General features: G+C 48.4%; 3 protein-coding genes across 3 annotated transcripts; 2 read left to right on the top strand and 1 right to left on the bottom strand.

Moving 5' to 3' along the window:
- Positions 1–1,739: 1,739 nt before the first annotated feature.
- N7446_012426 (uncharacterized protein) lies at positions 1,740–2,129 on the top strand (the record flags this gene model as incomplete). The annotated part of the gene is made up of 1 exon (XM_058521168.1): positions 1,740–2,129. One exon carries the CDS (start codon positions 1,740–1,742, stop codon positions 2,127–2,129), a length of 390 nt encoding a protein of 129 aa, XP_058366534.1.
- Positions 2,130–4,077: 1,948 nt separating this feature from the next.
- Positions 4,078–4,962, top strand: N7446_012425 (uncharacterized protein; the record flags this gene model as incomplete). The annotated part of the gene is made up of 1 exon (XM_058521167.1): positions 4,078–4,962. The coding sequence occupies one exon, from the start codon at positions 4,078–4,080 to the stop codon at positions 4,960–4,962; it is 885 nt and encodes a 294-aa protein (XP_058366533.1).
- An 11,061-nt stretch (positions 4,963–16,023) lies between these two features.
- N7446_012424 (uncharacterized protein) lies at positions 16,024–17,468 on the bottom strand (the record flags this gene model as incomplete). Its single annotated transcript, XM_058521166.1, is given in 2 exon segments — positions 16,024–16,084; positions 16,096–17,468. 2 exon segments carry the CDS (start codon positions 17,466–17,468, stop codon positions 16,024–16,026), a joined length of 1,434 nt encoding a protein of 477 aa, XP_058366532.1.
- Positions 17,469–19,748: the final 2,280 nt, after the last annotated feature.

Raw genomic sequence — 19,748 nt, 5'->3', positions numbered from 1 at the left:
CTTGTTGTGTGGAATTGGCCCTTCGGAGGGAATCAGCGGTTAGTATCTGGTATCGAACAATTGCTCCAAGTTACACGCGCCTTTCTGAAGAAAAGAGCCACCCACTAGCAACAGTAGCCAACTTTAATTGCTCCCTGTCACATAGCCCCTCAAATAAAACCTGGGAGAACACTGACTGGAAAAACCGGTCTGCGACCTGAAAATGGATTCGGGACTCACAACATCCAGTATCGCGTATTCTGACTCATTGTGCCCGCTATCAGTCACATAATTGATGAGACTGTTCAAGTGGCTGAAAGCAACATCGGAAGTGGGGATAGACACCTTAAATGACGATTGAAGGTAGTTCCAAAGAATGGGAAAGCGGAAAATAGTTGCATTTAGCGCGATCGATTTATCTAGCTCGGTTGTTGAGGGACACACAAGGATCCAGCTGCGCAGATTCCACATTCAGGCCAAAATCCATGCCCGCTATGTTCGCGCTGTCGTTGTTCATCCGCTTATATTATTCAATGCGGAAGGTGAATGGACAAACTGAGCATACCTGTGCCAATCGAGACTTCGAGTTTCTATGAGCTCCCCAGGCATGGTTAAGCTCACAATGTATGTAGATACTATGAAATAGCATATTTCAGACAATGTATTGCTTGATTCCATCAAGTGGAGAGATTTGCAATGGCGAGAACTTGATTAATACTAACCGAGTGGATTCTCTGACTGAGCAAAACATCACCCATACGTTGAATCACTATGATTACTATTTGGTTCTTTGGAATCAGCTACCAATTCGACTCTGAACCTGGTTACGACGTCCAACGGCAACTCTATTGATTTGTTCAAGGATCATGTAAAGGGGAAGGATTGGTAACAAATCAGGCTTGATAGTCGTATTCCGCGAGGTAGAAAATATATGCCAGATTCTATTGTGAGTCAATAGAGACGAGGAACCGCGGATAGCGGAACTACGCACGAATTTAGCACAATCTTTATACTAGGTAAATGAACCGTGTGTAGAATATGATAAATATGATGTTTGATTCTATGGATTTAAATGAGTATCCGGTGGTGACCTTGGCACAACAAGACTTTACTACGTCATGGAAGACCGCAGTCCAGAAACCACAAAATGGAAGTAACAACCAGCTACACTCCTAGGCAAGGACTGAGCTGGTAGGCACATATGCCTCCATGGTCCTGCTCGTCAATCGAGTTTCAAGAAGGCATGCCGGTCTCTGTTACCGTCCTTGCCACAACTTTGTTTTCATGCAGCGTTGATTCCATCCCGTATCATAACAGCCGACGTCTCCCACAGTTGTTCTACGTTGATCTCATCTTCAGGTTATCAGGGTTGATCGCCATGGAGGATCCACAAGACGTGAGCTTTACTGGGAGAATTCTATGCCCAGACTGCGCGGCTAATGCAATAGTACAGCGAAGCATCAAAAATCCCAAGAAACAGACCGCAGCTCAGCGAGGCGGGGCGCCTGGTTTCTGCCACGTCGCCAGAGGATTGGCATCAACTCGTGTTGGCCGCAAAGTTCACCAAAGGAGCCTCGAGTGGCTGTCACCGTAACCGATATATGGAAACACATAGGAAAGCAAGCAATCTGGAATATTCGGATTATTCCTTGTATATTTTACTTTATTTATGGATTTATTTATATAATGGGGGATCCTCGAGTTCAGAACGTTACCATTATCTTTTTTCATTTAGTTCAAGTATATGAAATCTATTTGCTATGAGCTCAGTGCAACAAAAATCGACGATCGAAACTTTACGGGAGGTAATGGTACCCGGACAGGTATTCAAGTACGATCCTGACGATGGTGAATTGAAACTCTTACACGATCAACCACCGAGAAGCGGCGAATCGCAAGACGGAGAGGATCCTATTCAGCAGATGATTCTTAGCATGGTGCAGAACGAAAAATTATGTATGCAGATACAAATCGTTGTTGATGGATGGCGCGAAGTTTTCATGGTCGTTGGTCAGAATCGATGTATGAAGATCGAATTTAAGATTGTTGATAGCTACGTCCCAGCTGAAGTGCCATGGAAAGCTTCGGCATGGGGTATATACCCGACTGTGAGCCGTATCTTGAGTGGAAAGCCGCGGGCGCGTGGTTAAACCCCACGACCAACCAAAAGTTCTCCACCGTGCCTTAGTCAGTTGGACTCGAATACTTCCGAATTTGAAATGCTAGGGTATTTTGACGTTTCTGTATAATCACCCCTGCGCGAGTGCGTTTTCCATTTTTGGGTTGGAGGCAACGCATCGGCAGGTGCCATTCCTGCTCTGACTTGACAGGCATATTGGTTCAGGGCATCACATTCTTTAGGAGAAGGGAACATTTGAATAATTCGTAGGCCATTGACATACTGTATATGCTTCGTATTTCCGTCGAGTTTTGCCTAGATTAGACGTATTTGATACAGTACAGGGCCGTTACATCTCTTATGTACTGTATTACACCGTGCTGATCAGGCGTGGACCAGGATCACCTAGGATCAACAATAAACAACAGGACTAGACTTATTGCTCGCTCCGCCATCACAGGCATCTAGAACATATACAACATATACAACATATATTAGATATACGATATGATATTTCCAGGAGGATCATACAGTAATACCCAGGTTGAGCTTCATTGAGGCAGTATCAGGCTGAATTACGGGCGACCGGGCAACACTCTCCCTGCCGTGCTGTTTGTCTCGGGATCCGTAGCATATCAAAGCAAATACTGTACCTGATGATGCGAGCCTTCTCTCTGGTTATGGAATTTGGTGGCCGTTCTGCTCTCACGACACGAATGAAGGAGTTCGGATTCAGCAAGAGGCTCATTAGGGCCGAGATTTTGAAGGTGTCAAACGAGTGGCGCAGTTATCCGCCATTATTGAACCAAACAGCCGAGCCGAAAACCTTCGTGAAAGAGAAGACAATTGGCCTAGAGCACTTATTGTGCCTCTTACGCTACAGCAGCAGACAACAACTGTCGGCGGTGTGCCCGACCATGACTGTCTTTTGATACTTACAAACCTGCTGGCACGTTTACGGGGCCCGGGCGAAAGAGACACCCACCGAGGCCGAAGACGACATGATGGTCGACGCAGGTTTCTCCTCCAATTCGATATCCATCTACATCGCTATGCAGACAGATTTAGCATGCCGCAGATCTAGGTAAATACTTCACGATATGCCTGCGTTACTGGATCGGCAGCTACGGTAGGCAGCCTCCACTATTTGTCGTAAGAATGTTGGAACATGAGCAAAGCCCTGCAAAGCCCTGCAAAGCCCTGCATGATCTCTCCAGGCCTATTTCTCTAAATTATCTCATAAAAGAGATGCGTATCGTCAAATGTCTACTTAGAATAGCAGATAGAGCTGTTTCTAAGATCAGAGCGTTCGAACGATGGAGCGTCCTGGAGCGGGATTGATTTGTGCATGGGCCGCATTCCACGAAGGTAAGGGACGACGATGGCTTTATTTAGCGAAGAATGGGGCTGGCGCTATTTAGCAAGGAAAACGAGTATTTTTATAATTAAACCGCAAGTATGTCGATGTGAAATCGATTTCCAGAAATATTGAATCAATTTTATTAAACATGCTGCTAGCGTCTTCCAAGGTCTTTCAGTATTAAACATTAACAGATCCCTATCTACGATGGCATGTATCGATACCCAGCCGCTTGAAACTTTGATTTTTGAAGGTCTTCGACAATTTGTGGCTGAGAACGATGAATCACCCCAATCAGTCAGCGCAGCCTCCGAAGTTGTCCACTCCTTGTCATTGGCGCTGAAAAATACCGGGCTATTTCTTCAAAACTTGCATCCTTCCAGTTTTTCGAGTCAACTACAAGATTCACTTGATTGGATAAATTGTCTGAAACCAAACTGAAAGCAAGTTTCGAAGGCTGACGAGTGTTTTAGTATATCAATTTATGGCAACGCAGCGTATTAAGAATCCATACCCCTTATTCTTACAAAGGGCCCATATGTATGGTGAATTATTTCCCCGATTCGTTGATTGCATGACTGAAGAATATTGTGATTCATTTGCATCAGATGCTCATGCCATGGAAGAATGGCAAGGCGAAAGTGAAATCATCGCGCCTATCATGGGAATGGAAGAAAGCCTTTCCACAATGGCAGGATTGGCGGAAGAAGTTGGAAGACACCTCTTGAAAACGCAAATCAATAGAGGAAAAACGACCATGGACGGGTCCTACTACCTCTCTCGCTTTGCATCTCTTAGCGGAGACATGAGGTGGACGCTACACACGTCATTCCGCAAGCACAGTCGTCAAAGTGCTGGCCAAGAGAGCGGCATGGCGATTTTTGACACAGCAATTCTTATGGAATGTGGAGCGCAGGTATTCAGGGTCAGCGATCTGCTCCTTTTCCTTGGCAAGCAACCTCGATACGGCGGCTCTGCTATCACAGAATTGGCGAAGGTCTGGGCTACGAATGCCGATGAATATATCTGTTGGGACGTGATCCCAAAGCAGGCGCTTGTCAATTTCATTTCATGCGATACCATGACTGATGGCCTTGCGCCCGAACGCATGTTTTTGAGGTCTGAATTCAGGGAAACTCAGTCATTGGCTCTCTTTAAGCAAAAAGATCGGGTTCTACTATCGCCCGACGACTACGTTTGCCGAATATCCTTATTCTTATGCGATATTATGCGTGAAATATCTCCAACCACTAAAGGTGTCCACTTGATTGAACACCTGTTTGCTACCCTGCATGATCCCTACCCTTGGGGGTATCATGTTGCCGGCGATAAAAATTACATGGAGAGAAAGTTATTGGCTGTGGTTAACGCGGAGTACTCATGTGGAATTGGCTCATGGATGTTCAGCGGCAAATTTTCTATCGATCTGCAGCATTGCGAAGATTTGCGAAAGGAGTATTTACTCAAAGCGGAAAGATTGCTTGCTGAGTTTAACATGCATTGAATTGTGTAGATGTTTGCCTCGCATGCGCACGAATGCCAAAGTTAATTGTATATTTCCAATGACCTACGCCCCTGACATGTGTTCTATTCCATGGGAGTGTGGGTATCTTATGCTCGTGTGATTCCTAGACCTGTTCCGATCAAAATGGGAGGCATAGTGCCGTTATCTAAACTGGTATTCGTACTCCATTTACGCGGTATACGGCTAACGGAACGTGGTTGGGGTCTATTGGTGAAGCAAGGTCGAAGGATTTTTGGTTGTTATTCTAGACGTGCTATATTGTCGGAAGGCCAATTCGAGCTACGACTGGCAAGCAGTAGAGCTTCGGGAAAAACAAAACAATTGGTACAGTGGCGGTACGTATATTTCTGAGGTGAGAAGAGAGGATTTGAAATTGAGGGGAAGGTTAGAAAGAAAGAAGATATATCAGCACACATACATAATGACCGCTATTGAAAGTATTTCGATTTCCGAATTGTCGGTTCGGTTCTTCTGGCAGCGATCACGGACCACCTTAGTACTTAGCTCACTAAGTAACAGGAATATCCTGTATAGCTAGGGAAATACAATGGATGTACTAGGCGATTGGCGCAACGGAATCAAAAAGGGGAACTACCCAAAATGATGAGATCAAAAGAGTGTTGATTCCTGTCTCCTATCTACTGGGATCGAGGGGGTTAAAATAGCCTCGAGAATACCTGGTATCGAATCCTCTAGAATCCCAGAGGTACCGTTTGGGTCAATACGATGCTGATCACCATTTTCCTGACAGAGTCTAAAAGTGAAGAGAGTCGATCCGGCTGAAGTTCAGGGAAGCAGGACCAACGGGTGGGATTATAGTTAATATAGTATGGCGTGAAGGGAACGATCCTCCCTTCTTGCATATAAGAGTCTTTCACAATTCGCTTGGACAGTTACAGTGTTTCGATGGGGAAGAACTTGTGATGCATGCCTTAGTCCTCACTGGTGGCTGGCTAGCTGCTTTGGGGCGCTTGTTAATTTAGAACTCTCACGAGGGTACCGGCAAGAATCCGCAATTAAGCCAGGGGTAATGGTACAAAAATAACATCTCATTGAGCTAACCGGGATTGGTTGCCAGGATGCTTACTTTGCTGCATCCAGTATGGGGCTTTCATGGAACTACTGGACAGTGCATATCCATTTCGATACAAGCGCTTTCAAAAAGTAAAAATTACCATCTATTCTAACCATTGCTACACTGGCACAAATGGAGACGGATGAGATATTTTGGCCCGCACGGGGCACCTGCGGTCTGAACACTGGCGATGTAGGCCTCGTTGACGGAGGGCTACAGCGCCGTGAGGGCTGCAGGCGGGCCCAAATGACCCGGTGGGCCAAAAGAGGATGGTGGAGGGGCTGGTGGTATGGAAGATGAGACCGGCGTTGGATGACCGGTCTGGAATTGACGGTTCCAGGCGTACAGTGTTGTCGTAGGTGTTGTGAAGTAAAGGCGGAAGGCTTCGGATGACCATCTCCCGAGGGCTTGGATGTGGTCATTTCTTAAGCCTGCGTTGTGGGCGTGCTGTGCTGCCCCTTTTCTGAAACTGTGACCCTTAAGGTGGTATCTTCCCCGGCGCGGTTGAGCTTAGAGATAACCGCACGTTGGAAGGCGGATGAGGTGAAGGGGCCAGAGGAGAGCGTAAACAAGGGGGCAGACATAGGCTGTGAGTCGTGGAGGAATAGCTTAGAAAGGCCTTCGACGGGGCAGGCTGCGTCGTTTGTTGCTGCAAGGACAACATTGACACCTTCGTGGTTTCGGTCGGTCTTGCTTCTCTTCAAGGTAAGGAGGACGTGGTCCATGGTGGGGGAGAACCTGATATCCGCCCGGGTTAACTTAGTAGCAGCGAAGACTTGAGTGTTTCTAAGGTCGGCAGCTGAGTATGTAAATTCCCCGACCCGAAGGAATCCAGCGAAGGCAACGCGGGCGGCCACGGCAAGATTAAGGTCATTTTTCTGGGCCGCTGAGAGCCCCAGCGGTTGGGCAGGGATATGTGAGATATTCCCTGAAAGGGTTATGACTGAGGCGCGTGAGATTGGGTTGCGAATCCGCTTTTGGCGGGGCGGTTGCAGCCGACGAGCGCCATCGATCATGCGACGAAAATGCTTTGCGTGGAGGTCAAAAATTGTGTCAGGTGACCGTTATCGATGTGATACGCGCGGAGAGCCGAGAGCTCAGACATAGCTGAATCGGGCTTCACAGGTGGGGAACTACCCGCGCCCAGCAGGCGTTCCGTAAGCCAAGTGCAGATCGACGGGGCAGTGGCTGGCCAGGGCTGCACTCCGATAATAGCGCAGCTACGGGTGTACGAGCGCTGCGCAGAGCGATAGCCTCTTCTGGTTCCCTCTGCAAGGCCATTCCAGACCAACTTTGCATGGCCAGCATTCACGAAAATAGGCTGTCGAGAGAACCAGGCTGGCGGAGCAAGGGAAAGGAGCTCGTCCACTGTGGGCAAATATCAGCGATGATCCTATAATCGGAACGGGACAGTGCATCAGCTAGTAGGTTCTCCGATGAAGGAAGCCAGTGTGGCTGGACTTCGATGTCAAGGGCGGCTGCTATGCTGAAAAGCATGAGCAGAGAGCGATGAGCCGGCCCACGGAGTGCCTGCTTAGACAGGCCATGAAACGCGACGGCGCTGTCCGTGAAAGCGAGGACACGATGATGAGCCCAATGGGGGCTGTGTATGAGGAAGGCCTGCAGGATCGCAGAGACCTCCTTAATGTTAATGTGGGCCACGTCGCCGCAGGCGGAGGAGGCGTCCACAATAGCCGCATGGGTGGAAGGCAGGTGAGGCGCTGCAGACATCCAGTCCCTGGCGGAGTCCCATGAGGGCGCATAGAAGAAGAAGAGGCCCAGACCTGAGTCGCACGCGTCTGTGTAGAGGGCAACTAGGGGGCGGCTCTTCTCGAAGAAATGGATGCCGTTAAATAACGGGAGAGTGTCCCTCCACCACGCGAGATCCCCGCGGCTATCATGGGATAGGCGGCGGACGGAGCGCTGGTGAGGCGGGAAGGATGCGAGATCGCTGTAGAGCGACTGAAGGCGGGCTCTGCCGAGACGGATAACTATTGAGCAGTGTTGGAGGAAACCGACTACACGTTGCAAAGCTTTATGCGAGACACGATCTAGCTGTAGTAGCGACGCGGCTTCGGAAGATGCGCGTGCTAGCTTATCGCGAGGCATACGGGCCTGCAGAAGTGTCGTGTCGATTTTGACCCCAAGGACACTGACCACGGTACCCGCGGCGTCTTTCGAGTCATTCCATGGGATGCCTAACGCATCCGTGAGAGGAATATATGCGCTATTGAAAGCGGTAAGGGCTTTAGAGAGACCTCCCACGGAGGAAGGAAAAATAACGATGAAATCGTCAAGGTAATGAGCGATAGAGGCCAACGGCAAGTAAGCGGTTAGGAGCCAGTTAAGGCCCTCAGCAAAAAGGTTAAAGATGAAGGGTGCCGTTGAAAGGCCGAATGGGAGGCAGCACTCCATGTATGTCTTGCTATCCCATGAGAAGGCTAGGAGGGGCCGGTCAGCGGGGGCGACTGGGATATTACGGAAGGCATCCTTGATGTCGCGTTTGATGATATAGCATCCTCGTCCAGACGTGCGTATGAGATCGAAGATGTTATCCATAGATATGTATTGTATAGTAGAAGCAGCGTCGGGGATGGACTCGTTGACACTGCGACCCGGCGGGTAGGAAAGATCATGGATACGGCGCCAGCTCCCGTCGTGTTTAGGCACCAGCCCTAGTGGGGAAACAACGACGGGGCCAGTAGATGGTTGCACCCGACGACATAATAGGTCATCAGAGAGCTTCTGGGTGATAAGAGAGTGTTCCTCGATGCGGTGATTAGGAGTTCGACGGTATCTTGGCTGGATCGTACAACCGAGGCGGCAGCCGAATGTAAGGATGCCGCTGCAGATAGTCCCTAGGTTGCCAGGATAGCGTTCGAGGAGGGTTTTCCACGCCGAAGCAATGAAGGGAGAAGCGGAATCACGCAGAGGCGGGAGGGAAGGGTCGAAGACCTCAAACTGAATAGAAGTGTTGGGACGCGGGGCTGGCCAGCTAGTTGGTGGCGACAGGGTTTGACCTATACCAGGGCCGACCCCGGCGTGCTCCTAACTCACTGGTTTTACTTTGCAGCTTGTCACGGAATGGTCGTTGCCGCACTTAGAGCAGACGTGTCTTCGGTGGCATGTTCGCCAGTGGCAGCCAGCAGAAGAGTTGAATTTTTCACAAATGACAGTGTCATTATTTGGCGCAGCGGTAGAGCGCGTTGACCGTGTGGTTGGGGTAGCCGGCGCTGTCTTTGCTGGGAGCACGTTGTCCGGGCGAAGGTAGGAGCTTTCGAGGGCTTTCCCAATTTCCCAATCGCTAAGAGAAACGGTGAGGTCGCCTTTATCGACGACCATCTGGTGGTGGTCCAGGGCCATTTGCAGGATACAGTCCTGCCATTTATATGCCCTAGCAAGGTCACAAATGCGGCGGTGGAAGAGAACCATTCCACTGATGCATAACGGGTGCTTAGCAGCGAAGAAATCACACCAGACAGCGACGTAATTGCTAAAGCAATGGGCCCAGAGGGATGCGTCATTTCCCCAGTCCTTAATTGAGACTACCTTGCGGAATTGCAGGCCAGATGATGTGGATTTTAAGTCGAAAGACTCGCCATCCGGTGCCGAGGCTTTGAACTCAGGGCTACGGAGTTTTATGAGGTCCTTCTTTGGTCGGAAGGTGTGCTCGAAAACGGCTATAATAGCAGCACGGTCGAGGCCGGGGAAACGGGGAAGGACTGGCAAAACAAGAGACGGGACCCTACCGTCGTCAGCATCCTCTTCCGCAGTGAGGTCTAAACGTGGGCGCTTGCGCTGCCCGTCGCCCGCAACAAGGGACGCGGACACAGTAGAGATGAATGAGTCCTGCTGGGAGTCGGAGAGGGAATTCCATATGTACTCTGGTGGATAGATCGAGGAGCCCAGGGTGGTCTGTCCCCCAGGGGTTAGACTGGGGGCCGCCGAACTATGACGCACCATTGTAAAAGGAACTATTGAAGAAACCGTCGCGGAGAGAGCCCGGCTCTCCCTCGAAACGGCGATGTTCTTTTCGAGGGAGGGGAAGGCCAGGCGATATTTGTGTGCGATGTCCAGCACGGGATATCGTGGGCCCGACGCAAGGGGCTCTCACGCAACAGTCCCGAATAGAACCTATCATTTGAGGTCTAATATCCGCGGAGTTCAACAATATCCACAGCGAACAGACTTTTTCAAAAACGAAAGGAGTCCCACTGCCTGCGAATCTTAATATATTTGATGCACATATTTGCTATGCTATCCTTATCCTGTTTTTGGCCAACGAATGACAGTGTATTTCTGCTAAATCGACTAAGCACAACGAAAAGAGGTTACCTCGTATTGAACTTGATCAGCTCGGGTTTGGACCAGGGCCGCAACCCTAGTCTTTATAATTTATTCTATCGGCTTTTGGGGGCTACAAGGTCTTTTAAGTATGCAATTGTCTACCGGATTTGCAATGGGAACCATGGTAACAATTCCCAGGAGCAACGTAAGGGTATCCTTGAAGGGCACAGTATGTGTTTGTTCGTGTTAAATCATTTACCCCGACCCTCGCGGAGTTCATAAACTTGCTCGTGAAAAACAAAAAATCTTTCGGAAAGTAAGCTATAGTATATGTCGGGACATATCCTCCCGTCAGAATAAGCAAAGACACTGTACGTACATAATCTTGCTAAGCTGCGGCTCCCGCCGTATGGGTTCAGGGGCATTGGACCACGACCTGGAATACGCATCTATTTCACATGAATCAAATTGACTTTTGCTTTGGAAGCATAACCACTGTCCACTTAACTGTGTACACAGTACCTACCTGGTGATACCAACAGATGCCTTGCATGCTGAGTGGAGTAAAGAGTTCGGGTTTGATGGCGCACTCCAGCCGTAATTACACCAATCCCCAGCAAGGGTTAGGGCTCCGAAAGGAATAAATGAATGCGAATATAGGGCATATTCATATTCGCACCCCGCGAATATGAATAAATGAATATCGTATTCGCGCGAATAAGCGCATTATTCATATTCGCATTCATATTATTCATATCATGCATTTTGCGCGCATTAATGGATCTTCCGTTTCCCCGGTTTTTGTATTACAGAAAAACACGTTTCCACTAGCCAACTTGTATTTCAAGTGCGATCACGGCCTCGGTCAAGCATAGTAGAAAATATTTCCCATGCAATCCATGTTCTGAAGTATATACCCTATATTGTAGGGCTCGGTAAGCTCTATATATTCTGCGTCATTATTTTTCGTGATTTTTTATAGGTAAATGTCTAGTTTTGGTGACCAACGGTTGCTACAGAAAGTCGAGCGAAATTATATATATCTACAAGTCGTCTTTCCACATCTTTGCTGCTCTAGTTAAATCGACTACCATAACTTCTCTTGTTCCCACTCGATCTACTCCAAAGTTTAGATTTATTATAACCATGACTATTGGCACGTAAAAACGCGTTTATCATGCCACCTTAACTCACTTCTCATGCAGGTTACAGATTGTTTACCATGAGAGTCGCGAGTGAGAAACCGCCGCGTGTAAAGAAAAGACCTATCAACTTTCCACTTTACTGGGATTCGCATCAGGCGAAAGCATAGCTAGTGTTTCCCCATCATTGTTTCATTCTCACCGTTCATTTCCGACCCGCCATGCTATCAAGTATTGTCGAGTGATACTAAAGGTGTGCCCCGCCTCGCTCCCAGGTACCACTTGGACTACTAACACTGAGCAAATACAGAATGGCATCCTCACCTAACCCATTTGTGCGAAAGACGCGTGGTCTTCCGCGTCGCGACTACAATGCTCTGAACAATGGCACACCCTCCCTACTCCCTGAGCCATGGGAAGGAAATATTCGTGAAATAGAGAGCCCCTGCTCACCAGCACCATCCGAGTTTACAGAAGGCGAAGAGACGTCCCCATCCGTGCTGTCCTTACCCATTCCCAGGTCTTCGCCCGCACCGCTAGATCCCACGCTATCAGGGTTGACTAGCAGTCAGAGTAGCCCACCGACTTACAAGAGACGAAAAGCCAAGTCATATTCGAGCTGGACCCTCGAGCATTTCTGGATCACAAAGCTAGACAACACCTGGCGTCGAAAGGGTGGGCCACCAAAGAAGGATCGGCTCTTAGTCTGTAGGCAGTGCAGTTGGTCATCCAGGGATTCGGCACGCTATGGCTCCACTTCGAATTTGTTGGCCCATCTCCAGGCTAAGCACCGCATCAGTTCCGGATCAGACATCACGTCATCGTCAACTATCGGAACGACCCTGGACAGTTTTTTGACACCTGCAAAAGAAAGGGCGGGCCTTGAACAAATGCTGATACAATGGGTTGTCCAAACGAGACAGCCGTTTACGGTAGTGGAGCATCCGGCATTTAGGGCACTTTTTGAAGCGACAGGGGCTATATTACCCATCAAGACGGCCGACACTCTCTTCAACAGGATCAAGGAGGAATTTCGCAAAAACCGGACTTGCGTGAAAGAAGAATTAGCCAGTAGTAGTCGCACGCTTGCGCTGTCTCTTGATGTTTGGACATCGGAGAATCAGATAGCGATCATGGGCATCATTGGCCATTGGATCTCACCCGAGTTTGAGAAGCGGGAAGAGCTTCTGGAGTTTACTGACATATGTGGACCGCACTCTGGGGAGAACCTTGCGGAAATTGTGATTAGAATGCTCGAGGAACTAGACGTCGCGCCAAAGCTCCTCACAATTACGGGGGATAATGCTGCCAACAATGGAACTCTCTGCGACAGTCTTCACGCCGAGCTTCTCAAGAACTATGACGATAAAGACGACCAATTTCGCATCAGACCTCTTATGCGGTTTCGTGGACGGCAGAGCTTCATTCCTTGCCTTGCCCACGTCATAAATCTCATTTGCAGGGACGTACTTGCTTCCCTGAGGGCCGGCTCAGCTCGAGAGGCGAAGGTTATACTGGACGACATGGCCACACAAAGTAGCCCAACATTCACCTCTGCCCACAGCACGAAGGGAGCAATCATGAAGATCCGGCTGCTGACCCTATGGGTTGCCCGCAGTCCACAGCGCCGCCAAAATTGGAAAGATGTGTCACCAGCCAAGCAAGTGGGCTACGATGTTGACACTCGATGGAACTCAACCTATATCATGATAGCGGACGCCCTTCGGCTACAGAAGGAACTTGGACAATTTGTTCGGATGCATCCAGAAGTTCACGCCCTTCAACTAAACGAGAACGAATGGTCGATTCTTCAACAAGTAGCGAAGGTTCTTAAGCCATTCTGGGATCACACCAACTCCGTATCAAAATCTTGTCCCACGATTGTTGAGAGCTTGCCTATCTATTGGAGTCTAGACGACCTCCTTGACGAGGTTCAAAAAGCCGAAGGTGATTTTGAAGGTGTGGATACCGAGATCCGGGATGCGGTGGAAAGAGGAATCCAAAAGATGAACAAGTTTGCAAGGAAGATGGACACCAATCTTCTTTACTACGTGGCTTCCGTCCTAGACCCGCGTATTAAATCGTCTTTGATTGGATCGCAGATGAGCGAGCAAGATGCGGGACTGATCATCTCTCAAGTGCGGGAGTTCCTAAAGAGGGAGTATCCGCAGGAGTTGTCCATGTCGTGTGTAGTGGATCGCCCGCCGGAAATGTCCGAGACTATGTGGAGGACGCTGCGAAAAGTACAGCCATCACAGCGGACGCTTCTTTCAGACATTGATAGATATCTAGACGCGCCACCGGTGAGTTGGTCCCACCATATGATTGACGATGCAGACGAGGAATGGGTTCTCAAATGGTGGAAGGCGAATGTATTTAGCTTTCCACTCATGGCAAAGGCAGCCCGAGATTACCTGCCAATTCCATCAGCGGAGGTAGGGATTGAACGCGAGTTCAGCAATGCCAGGGATGTATTGGGGCTCAGGAGACACTGTCTAAATGCGGAGACTATGCGGTGGCTTATGCTACTGAAGGGACAGTATCAAAAATAGCGTTCCAAAAAAGTGATTGTGATAATATTAAGATTTATGGGAATGTAATATCTTAGAGATGGTGAACGCATTTGTTATAGAGTCTTAGGCACATGAAAATGGGTTCCTGTATTGAGACGTAACAACATGAACGGTAATGTATGCTCTCTCAGTATATGAATAAATATGATCATTCATGAATATTCATGAATAATGCAATATGAATAAGTCTCTTATTCATATTCATATTATGCAATTCATATTATTCATATTCGCAAATATTCATGAATATTCATGAATGATCATATTCCTTTCGGAGCCCTAGGTTTTTGGTTCAGGGGGAAGATCCTCTCGGTGGGGTTTCTGCTGAGTCAGACCCGCAGTAAAGGCCACAAGGACACCATCATGAATCTCATCCTCTTCAATTAACTCAGTTGGCTCAACTGTTTCCTCGATTGCTGCGAAATGAGCCCTTTTTCTCTTTCCTTCGATGATATTGCTTCTTGAGAGAGATGAGTCGATGTTTCTAGGTGCCACTTCTCCTCGTAGGCGATATCCTGGTGGAGGATTCGATGGCGGGGTGCTGCTCAATTCGGTATGAAGCTGCTGTGCAGGATCGCTTGTATGATGCCCCACCCCCTCAGGTTCATGACGAATAGGCCGAGATTCGGTGGGAAATGCACCAGGAATTTCATTGGGTGAAGCAGCTGGAGTAGGCGTTGGCAAAGGTGTTATCATAGGAGGTGGTGTTCTCTCCATGACACGTGTGCTATTATCGTGAATAGCTTGCTTCTTGGAATGTTCAGGTGCGGGAGTATTCTGTTCCACTGAATCCGCGAAAAATTCTTCATCTCTCGAGTGTCTTCGATTCGAGTCGTTTACCTCGGTATCCCAATATCCAACATCATGAATTGCTGGTGCGATCGGCACGGCAGTTTCAGAGGGATTATATTGTATATTCTCGTCAAAAACAACATCTCTGAACTCCCTGACTTGGTTCAATTGAGGAAGCCAGATCTTCCAAATATTCGATGCAACATATCCAACCAAATATCCAATCTCAGCGCGCGGCTCCATATTATCAGATTTGGCAATTCCCTGGCGCATCACGTACGCTCTGCATCCATACAATCGGAGATTCGAGAGGTTTGGGCGCAGATCCTGCGAAGGGTCCCTGTGTTGCATAGCTTCAACCCATGGGATAATATACCTGCCGTCGGGCATCCTGGTAGGCATGCGGTTTATCAAATACACTGCCGCTGCCACTGCCTCTGGCCAAAGATTCTTGGGTAGGCTTGAATCAGCGATAAGGGCCCTCGCGGTGGTAATGATGATTCCTCCTGCCCTCTCGATAAATCCATTCTGTTCCGGCGTTCCAACCACGCTGAGTTCTACTGTCAGACCTTCTTGTCTGCAGTACTCCATGAATTCATTGCCTAAGGTAGGCTCTCTGTCGCTCTTGAACACGTTGATGTCCATCTTTAGTTGTGTACGGCAAATTGCAATGAAGGCTTGAATAGCCTGAATACAGCCGTTCTTCTTCTCGTGGGTTTGGGCCATATGCAACCGAATTCCTTCAATGTAAAGGTGTGAAAACCACTGATGGCCGTTATAACCATCCTTGATATGTACCAAGTCGAAGTGAATGCGTCCGAATTTGCCATGAATATACCCTCTGTCAGCCGGCCGTCGTGAGATTTGTCGTTTTGCCTTAGAGGTTTGGCATGTCTCGCACACTTCGGGATTTGACAGGGCCGAATCGTCATTATCTGGCCGAATTTCAACGCCATCAACCATTTTGGCAAGCATCTTGATGCGTTTATCGTATAGGTGGCCAACCCGTCTATGCCATATTCGTGGGGTTGCCACTGAGACGAGCGGTTTGGCAGAGGTCTTAACGGTAGCAAATGCATAGGGAGGTTGTCCTTCATCTAGGAGATATAAGCCAAATCTCTCCGTGCACATAGCAACCGAAGTCCCCTGACGAGTGATGGCAGGAACCTCGCTATTGAAGAAGAATCCATTCTTCTTGATTTCTGATACGGAGATGACGTTGGTTTGGAATCCTGGGACATACCACACATCCTTGAGGTGTACCCAGATAGTTCCTCCACCTGGTTGGTTAACGCAAATTTTTGCAGTTCCTCGTCCTTGGGCAATTGCTTTGCCTGATCCCAGGACCACTTCGCGTTCCTCTTTGGTAAATGTAATGAATCGGTCTCGTTGGTTGCTGATATGAGTGTTGGCGCCTGAATCAATTATCCAGCAGGCAGCCAACGGGTGAGTCAAGGCGGTTTTGAATACGAATGGAGACACAGTGAAAAAGATGAGGGTCTCAGTGGATACATCATCCGCCTGGGTAAGGGCCAATTGGGCGGTTTTCTCTTGACCATTATCCTTCATAAATTTCCGGAGCTCCTTCTGCTTTTCAGCATTGAGCTTCTTGATGTTTTGTTCTACTCGCTTTGCAGCATCCTCATACGGTTTCCATCCAGGAGGCCTCTTAGAGGCGTTGATATGGAAACAATTCTTCCAATGATGACGAGAACTTCCGCAGACGCAATTGGAGCGAGGTTCTCGAGAATTGTGGGAGCCTTGAGCGGAATTCTGTCCTTCTTGGGGCTCATGCTCATTAAGAGTAGCAGCGAATGCGATGCTGCTAGAATTTCCTGGGGATTTGACAACACCCTTAGCATTTCGGTGATTCCGGTATGCTGCCAAGATATCTTGGAAGGAAATTCTGAAATCCTTATTCATAATATCTTTCCTCCAAAGGGATACAAATACCTCATCGAATGATTCAACGGCTTGGAGGAAATCTCGAATGGCATCTCGATCCTGAGGGTTTCCCTTATCGTCATGGTATGCAATGTCCGGGATATTCATTGCTTTACCCTCTTCATAGAGATTTGACCATGTTGCAAGCCATTTATCAATTGAGATTCTGCCAATTGGTCTTCTGACCAGATCTCTCCATGCGTTTCGAACGCTTTGGCGGCTAGTATCGCCCTTGGGCTCAAACTGCTGCTTCAAGCGGACCAGTTTTTCATGTGGAGTGACCTTGCCCTCGAGAATATGACGATGTTCGGGAGCAACATTGGCATCAATCAAGGCATCTACCTTGTTAATCTTCGTGCGAATCGATTCATTCCAGCTAGTTTCCTTATCGAATTCCGAGGTCAACCGCTGGTATCGCTTGTATTCCGCGTCTGATAATTGCGAGACATCAGTGGCATCCTCATTGATTTCACGAGGATGTGGATAGGAGTCGCGCGAATCTACTGGGGCCTTACGGACCTCATCCTCAGATAGATTCGGATTCATGTAATGCCATACATTCCCCTTCGTTGCTGCAGCTTCGACCTTAGCAATCCAGGTCCTCCACTGAGCATCCGAACGAAGACTAGTATCCCAGAGGGTCTCCGCTACTGCTTTGGATTCCGCAGACATGATGGAGATATCCTGGGGATAAAAGTAGGTCGGTGGCTGAGCGGATAGGAAAAATCGCTGGCAGGATAACAGAGGCAGATGAAGACGTAAATGAGTCTGATGATGCGTGCTATCCCGATTACCAACGAGCAACCGGGCTCATAACTGACAGGAATATCCTGTATAGCTAGGGAAATACAATGGATGTACTAGGCGATTGGCGCAACAGAATAAAAAAGGGGAACTACCCCAATGATGAGATCAAAAGAGTGTTGATTCCCCTCTCCTATCTACTGGGATCGAGGGGGTTAAAATAGCCTCGAGAATACCCGGTATCGAATCCTCTAGAATCCCAGAGGTACCGTTTGGGTCAATACGATGCTGATCACCATTTTCCTGACACAATCCCTCTCAGGGAACTGTGAGTATTGGCTTGCTCATGGTTTTCAAAGGATCCATCATATGCCCCGTAGCCTTCAATCATGTCGAAAAAGTTGTCAGTAAATGCATCACGCGTATATCCAGACAAATATGACCTATTATAGGCCTCAATAGACATCCAAACGTGACAGCTCGTGCGGCAAAGAGCTCTTGTTAAAGCTCCAATCTTGAGCACTGCATAAAATAAGAACCTACCAGTGCTAAATTTGTTACTATAGGTTCTAAAACGGCGGCTAGATCCTAGCTATTCAGAATATCACAGTACAGTTATGAGTGACGGAGATCGTGGGCTCAGAATCTCGTCTGGGAAATTGAGATGGGAATGAGGCCCCATTCCTAGAAGTGAGACGTAACTGCCGCATAAGGGATCCATGATGGTTGTGATGGACTTCATATATGCTGCATGATTGACTCATGGTGGCTACGTGATAGACTCATGACCGGCCCGACGGGAGGCCACAGCCGACCAGAATCCTCCAATTAGACCTCGCCATATTGCTTTTTCGCGTTCTATCACTAACATACGCAAGAACTTGCGGTTATTCGGTCGTGCCAGATCTCCCCCAGTCTCGGTCGGTCGACAACCAAATATCGCCCCGATTATGCTTGACGCCCTCTGTGGCCTATACGTCGAAGAGATGGTCTAGAGATGAAACGAATTTATTAGGACAACTTGGAAATGCCTACTCCAGTAAGCTGAGACTTGTGATGGCCACAAGACTACGTATAAGACCTTATTGATTTTTGAATTCAATAGTCCTCCAAATAATTGAACTAGGGTATAAGCGACGAGTTAAATGATAGGTTCTATTCGGGACTGTTGCGTGAGAGCCCCTTGCGTCGGGCCCACGATATCCCGTGCTGGACATCGCACACAAATATCGCCTGGCCTTCCCCTCCCTCGAAAAGAACATCGCCGTTTCGAGGGAGAGCCGGGCTCTCTCCGCGACGGTTTCTTCCCGCCCACCGCGGAACCCCCTCATGTATATACCACGTATGCTCTCGCATAGCTATTTTTCCTCCTAGAATATACGGAGTGCCACGGGCCCGCCTGCAGCCCTCACGGCGCTGTAGCCCTCCGTCAACGAGGCCTACATCGCCAGTGTTCAGACCGCAGGTGCCCCGTGCGAGCCAAAATATCTCATCCGTCTCCATTTGTGCCAGTGTAGCAATGGTTAGAATAGAATAGCAGAAATTAGGAAGTGATTTTCTTACTAGCAATATATAAAGTAGCGATTGCTGACTTAGAATTATTTCCAAATGACCCTTTCAGCTACAGTGGTGACCGTTATTGCCTTCCATATCAGGCAACATAGAGTTAACGTGGTCTGCAAGCGAGTGGGCCATGTAAGCGAGTGGGCCATGTAAGCGAGTGGGCCATGTAAGCGAGTGGGCCATCTCAAAACACCATAGTAAATGCGATATACGTATATCGGGGAATTCGTAGCTTTTCAGAGGGAGATTCGTGAAGTTGGCTGATGATTGAGGGTATATCTGAGGTCTGGAAAATTCTGTGCTAGACACGCACTGAGAGCCAGCGTGTTCTGAGGTGGTTTACTAAGGATGGTGAGGTGTAGGCATGGCGGAAGTCGATGGGAAAAGAAAGACGGGATGGTGGCTGCTTTTAATACGAGTGAGAGAGCAGCGGCAGGAAATTCACTAGCCGTGAACTAAGCAATGGTTGCATGCATGGTTAAGATAAGACTGCTGGTGGTTTGGCGCACAAGCAGTGCTCCCGCGACGATTCGGTGCCACAGAAGCAATAGCCATTTGAAGGGGCCTGTAGACCTGCCTTTTTTGGCTCGCTCTGCTTCACTTTCCAAGCAAATAAATGTTGCTTTCCCCTGGCGTGAATCAAGG

Source organism: Penicillium canescens (genome assembly GCF_028828765.1).
Source record: "Penicillium canescens strain IBT 15451 chromosome Unknown utg000010l_segment0_segment0, whole genome shotgun sequence".
In the NCBI taxonomy this organism is placed as follows: Eukaryota; Fungi; Ascomycota; class Eurotiomycetes; order Eurotiales; family Aspergillaceae; genus Penicillium; species Penicillium canescens.
Note: the sequence above shows the minus strand (reverse complement) of the source record. Positions and strands in the feature narration are given on the sequence as shown.